Raw genomic sequence first — 5992 nt, forward strand, 5'->3', positions numbered from 1 at the left:
ATACATAACCCAACTAACTTATATCTATATAGTTTTTTTTTTTAGGATCATTACTTGGGCAAGTTGAAGCTGCCTGAGCTCAATGCCCTGCGAATATCTTCTCCGCTATGGCTCTCATCTTCCTCTCTCCCTCCATGACAGCTTCTACCCTATCGTTGATGCCGACATCGCTCTCTCACTCTCACCCTCTCAAGAGAGATGACAAAGAGTGAGAGAGTAGAAAGAGGAGAGAGAGAGAGAGATAAGAGAGAAATGATAAAGAGAGATGTAAATGTTTACACATGGAAGAGTATTGTCCTAATACATATATTTACAGTCGTATTTTTGCTTATATTTTAGATTGTCAGTATTTCTAGTTAAACTTGTTGATTTTTTGGGATTAGAGGTAATTTATACTAAAATAAATTTTGAAAGACAAAATAAAACGCAACATATAGTTTGGCTCGTTTGTAATTGAACATTAGAAAATAAACTCTTCATTGTCAATTAGAAAATAAACATTTTTTCTATAAAATAATAATAATAAAAAAAATAAAAAAAAGGAAAGAAAAACAGACCATGTGCATGTTCTCGCATACGGCATGCCCATTGAGTCATCTCTACTACTACATCTGGATGTTTCTTTATAACTTTTTAATTTTTTATTGTAAACACATCTGGATGTTTCTTTATTTATGGCGCTAAAACATGTGCATTCATAATTTCTCTGTCGCGAGAGGAGACATACATAGACGATCATAAACTCCAAACACACAAATACGTATAACTCAAATATTATAATGCCAACTTGGAGTGCTGGACCATGAATCAAAACCCACTCATGAATCATCTCCAGCCTTTTAACACTGTCATTGACAGCCTTTCTTTAGCCTTCAAAGTTCAGATTTGTGGACCCCACTCCCATGTGCAAAACCCTCAACCCTCAATCACTGCACATTGCAGTCCCCCCAAGGCCCAAGCCTCTCTGTTGAGTGTACCCTCTCTCTCTCTCTCTCTCTCTCTCTCTCTGCTTCTAACTTTTCTTCAATGTAAAACTACATATTCTCTCTATCAAATCTTGTTCACATGTAATATGAAACAACCAGGTTCTTGAAATTAGCTTTCTGCAAAACTCTGTAGAAAAAAAGCCCACTTTTATAGCGTCTCTCTTTCCCTCTTTCTCTGTTTCTGTATTCTCAAAGATGGAGAAGAAGAAAACCCATATTATTGGGTACAAGTTTTTGACCATTTTCCTTGCTGGGTTTTCTTCAATCTTGCTCTGTGCCAACTCTCAAGCAAGCCCAAGCAATGATGCTTCAGTAATGTTGGCTCTCAAGAAGAGCCTCAGCCCCTCTGAAACTCTCGGATGGTCCGACCCGGACCCCTGCAAGTGGGCCCATGTAGGCTGCTCCGATGGCAAAAGGGTCACCCGGATCCAACTGGGTCACCTAAACATTCAAGGTACGCTCCCTCCAAGCCTCCAAAATCTCACTGAACTAGAGCGTTTAGAGCTTCAATGGAACAAAATGTCCGGTCCTCTTCCAAGCTTAAGTGGGTTAAGCTCATTACAAGTGCTAATGCTTAGTAACAACCAGTTCAGTTCAATTCCCAGTGATTTCTTCACTGACATGACTTCACTTCAATCTGTTGAGATTGATAACAACCCCTTTATGGCTTGGCAAATCCCCGAAACTCTCCGAAACGCATCATCACTTAAAAATTTCTCGGCCAATTCGGCCAACATTAGCGGAAAAATACCCGATTTTTTAGACGAAGATGCGTTTCCGGGTCTGATGAACCTGCACTTGGCTTTCAATAGCCTCGAAGGCGAATTGCCCGCCAGCCTTTCCGGGTCGCAAATTCAATCTCTTTGGCTTAATGGGCAACAAAGTGCAGGTAAGCTTGGTGGAAGCATTGGTGTTATACAGAACATGACTTTATTAAAAGAGGTTTGGTTGCATGCGAATGCTTTTTCGGGTCCATTACCGGACTTTTCGGGGTTGAAAGATTTGCAGAGCTTGAGTTTGAGAGATAATAAGTTTACTGGTCCTGTTCCAGTGTCATTGTTGAACCTTAAGTCATTAGAGTCTGTGAATTTGACAAACAATTTTCTTCAAGGACCAATGCCAGAATTTAGGATGGGGGTTGCAGTAGATATGACTGAGGATACAAACAACTTTTGCTTGCCAACTCCTGGTGAATGTGATCCTCTAGTGAATACTTTGCTTTTGATTGTGAGTTCAATGGGTTACCCACAAAGGTTTGCAGAGAATTGGAAGGGGAATGCACCCTGTGCAAATTGGATTGGGGTCACTTGTAGAGATGGGAACGTTACTGTCCTCAATTTTCAGAAAATGGGTCTTACCGGAACGATTTCTCCTGATTTTGCATTACTGAAGTCCCTGCAGAAACTAGTTCTTGCTGATAACAATCTAACTGGATTTATTCCAGAGGAGCTTGCCACGCTACCTGCACTTACTGAGTTAGATGTGTCAAACAATCAGCTTTATGGGAAAGTCCCAGATTTTAAGGCTAATGTGCTTGTACACATTAATGGTAACTCGGATATAGGGAAGGAAAAAAGTAGTTCATCGGAAGGTGCACCATCTCAAAATTCAACCACCCCTTCTACAAGTATAGATTCTGGAAGTAGTGACAGTTCTGGACCTCATGGCAAGAAATCTTCAACTCTCATAGGAGTTATTGTGTTCTCTGTAATTGGGGGTGTTTTTGTGATTTTCTTAATTGCGCTGTTGCTTATCTGTTTATATAGAACAAAACAGAAGCGGTTAAGCAGAGTTCAGAGCCCGAATGCAATGGTAATTCATCCTCGCCATTCTGGATCTGATAATGAGAGCATGAAGATCACAGTTGCAGGCTCTAGTGTTAGTGTTGGTGCAATTAGTGAAACTCATACTCTTCCTAGCAGTGAGCCCAGTGACATCCAAATGGTTGAAGCAGGAAACATGGTGATTTCTATTCAAGTGCTTCGAAATGTGACAAACAATTTCAGTGAAGAAAATATATTGGGACGAGGAGGTTTTGGGACAGTGTATAAAGGGGAACTGCATGATGGAACAAAGATTGCTGTTAAAAGAATGGAGTCTGGGGTAATAGCTGGAAAGGGGCTTGCAGAATTTAAGTCTGAAATTGCTGTTTTGACAAAGGTTCGACACAGGCATCTAGTTGCTCTTCTGGGGTATTGTTTAGATGGCAATGAAAGGCTTCTTGTGTATGAATATATGCCTCAAGGGACACTCAGTAGGTACATCTTCAACTGGCCGGAAGAAGGACTGAAGCCACTGGAATGGACGAAAAGGCTGACCATTGCCTTAGATGTAGCAAGGGGTGTTGAGTATCTCCATAGTTTGGCCCATCAGAGTTTTATACATAGGGACTTAAAGCCTTCAAACATTCTTCTTGGAGATGATATGAGGGCTAAGGTTGCAGATTTTGGTCTAGTGCGGCTTGCACCAGAGGGTAAAGCTTCAATTGAAACCAGAATTGCAGGGACTTTTGGATACTTGGCGCCAGAATATGCAGGTAATTCTTGTTTGTGTTTATTTGTGACTTCGTTTTTTCTAAGATTCTTCTAAAACCTGACCATCTTTCAATTTTGTTAACTTAAAGAAACTGATAAATAAGAAGATATGAGAGTGATACCAAGCTGATTTGAATGGAACCTTAGTTCTCTTACCTCAATTTCCTAAGATTGTTTTAATATTCAAGAAAAACAGTTAAAAAGAAAAAAAAAAAATTGATGAACCATATTTATCTCATCTTTTTAGTTTATTTTATTTTTTGCTTACAATGAAAATTGAACTTAGGATTTATTACCCCATCCCATCCCATGCCACTTGATGTAGCTCATACACGTTAAACATTATGTGTGAATAAGGAAACTTCTTTAGCCAACTGATTTTATAAAAGGTAAAAAAATAAGAAAAATTTAGTTTTTTTCAACTTGTATAACCCACAACACACAGAGGATAGGTAAGATGGTAATGAGGCTGCCCAGTCTGCTTTCTACCGCCATGTTCTGACCATTGGGAGCCATCATTTGTGATCTGGTATGGTTTAGGTTGGACTCATTCAAGAAAGAAATTTAGAAAAAGGAAGTCATTAGTTTTCCTTTGGGGTTTGTTGCTTGGGTACAGAGACAGCAAGACCACTATATGAATCATGAGTATAATATAAAGCTCACCAATTTGCATGTTCAACAGCAATCTAATGGGCAGAATTCAATTCTCTTCCAGCTGTGGTTTTGGCCTTTAGGGCATCATTGCTAGTTTTCTAAGCTCACTCGAGTAACCTGTTAAGCTATTTATTGCCTTTTTACTTCTTTGTTCTGGGGTCTTCACATTAACAAAAAGTCCATGCGTTTTTAATAATAATGTGACGTACAATATTTTGCTTTTGTTGGATTGTTCTCATTGGAATTTTCCCTTAGATTAGTTGATGCCAGCTGGTTTTGGACTTTTGAAACAAAATACTAGATTCTCTGAGCCCAAAAGTGTTTTATTCTACTTTTTTCAGCCAGCTGAACGCACTTAGGTAAATTGACAACAAAGCTAATTGTTTTCTTTTTGCTTGTACTCCTTAGGGCCCTACGATTTATAATGTCTTTGCCTCTCATAAGTCATAATTGTAGTACTATGTTCTGCTTATATTTATAATGTTATTGTTTCCAGAAAAGCATTAACTGAGATTGATATTGATCTTAAACAAACATTTGTAACACTTGCAGTTACTGGCCGTGTGACAACCAAAGTTGATGTGTTCAGTTTCGGGGTGATTTTGATGGAGCTAATCACAGGGAGAAAAGCACTAGACGACAGCCAGCCTGAGGAGAGCATGCACCTTGTGACATGGTTCCGGAGAATGTTCATTAACAAGGACTCGTTCCGGAAGGCCATTGATCCCACAATTGATCTCAGTGAGGAAACACTTGCCAGTGTCAGCACCGTAGCTGAGTTAGCCGGTCATTGCTGTGCAAGAGAGCCCTATCAAAGGCCTGACATGGGCCATGCTGTCAATGTGTTATCTTCACTAGTGGAGCTTTGGAAACCAAGTGATCAAAGTTCTGAAGACATATATGGTATCGACCTTGAAATGTCGTTGCCACAAGCACTTAAGAAGTGGCAGGCTTATGAAGGTAGAAGTCATATGGAATCCTCTTCATCCTCGTTTCTTCCAAGCTTGGACAATACTCAGACTAGCATCCCCACATGCCCGTATGGATTTGCCAAGTCTTTCACATCAGTGGATGGGAGATAAAGAAGTAGCTTGTAAATGATTGTAATGGTGGTTTGATATGTTTATTCTAGTTTCTTCTTACCTTCCTGTTTCTGTGTACAATTTGTTCAAACTTTCATGTTTTAGCCTTACCACTCACTCTGATATTTTCAAATATTTACCACTTGTTTTGGAGGTTTTGAATGAAATGGGAAGAGGTTCTCGACTCTCAAGAAAGAAAGCTGTCTTGTCTTTTAGATATGGGTAATGTTAGGGGGAGCATGTCGTTATACCACATTTGTGGTACCACATGATGTGACTTCGTAATCTAAAGAAAGAGAGGGAGAAAGGGAGAGAGGGGAAGATATCAAAGGTGATTAGGAAGCCACATCATGTGGTACCACAAATGTGGTACAAGGATATGGTCTCCCTAGCATTTTCCCAAATTGTAACCTTTTGTTAGCTTGCAACTTGAATCAGTCCGCTATTAGTCTATTACAGCTAGACAACTTGAAATTTTAAGTCGTTTTAATATAACACATTATGCTATAACTTTGCCAAAAATTGTTGACATCAGCGTAAAAAATCTCTTAATGAAAAATTTAACCTTTGAGTTTCTAAAAAAAAAAAAAACTTATAGTTATTTACACAAACACCCTATAAGATTTATCATGTTTTAATATAATCCCTTGAGGTTCCAGAAATTGCAATAACACCCTCTGAGATTTTAACTCAATTATAACAAGACCCCCTAAGATTATATCACATTTCACATAAC

At 39.0% G+C, this 5992-nt stretch overlaps 1 protein-coding gene across 1 annotated transcript; it reads left to right on the top strand.

Annotated features, from left to right (window-relative positions):
• The first annotated feature begins 946 nt into the window (after positions 1 to 946).
• TMK1 (transmembrane kinase 1) lies at positions 947 to 5439 on the top strand. Its single transcript, XM_086241089.1, has 2 exons — positions 947 to 3522; positions 4727 to 5439. The coding sequence occupies exons 1-2, from the start codon at positions 1182 to 1184 to the stop codon at positions 5254 to 5256; spliced, it is 2871 nt and encodes a 956-aa protein (XP_086097215.1). The 5' UTR covers positions 947 to 1181; the 3' UTR covers positions 5257 to 5439.
• Positions 5440 to 5992: the final 553 nt, after the last annotated feature.

This window comes from Dryas octopetala, chromosome 4 (genome assembly GCF_963921425.1).
Source record: "Dryas octopetala chromosome 4, drDryOcto1.1, whole genome shotgun sequence".
Lineage (NCBI taxonomy): Eukaryota > Viridiplantae > Streptophyta > Magnoliopsida > Rosales > Rosaceae > Dryas > Dryas octopetala.

Bases quoted from the DNA above. Each gene is read 5' to 3' on its own strand.
- TMK1 (XM_086241089.1), top strand. From the start codon at position 1,182: ATGGAGAAGAAGAAAACCCATATTATTGGGTACAAGTTTTTGACCATT. The intron at 3,523-4,726 runs GTAATTCTTGTT...TAACACTTGCAG, and splicing joins CTTGGCGCCAGAATATGCAG to TTACTGGCCGTGTGACAACC.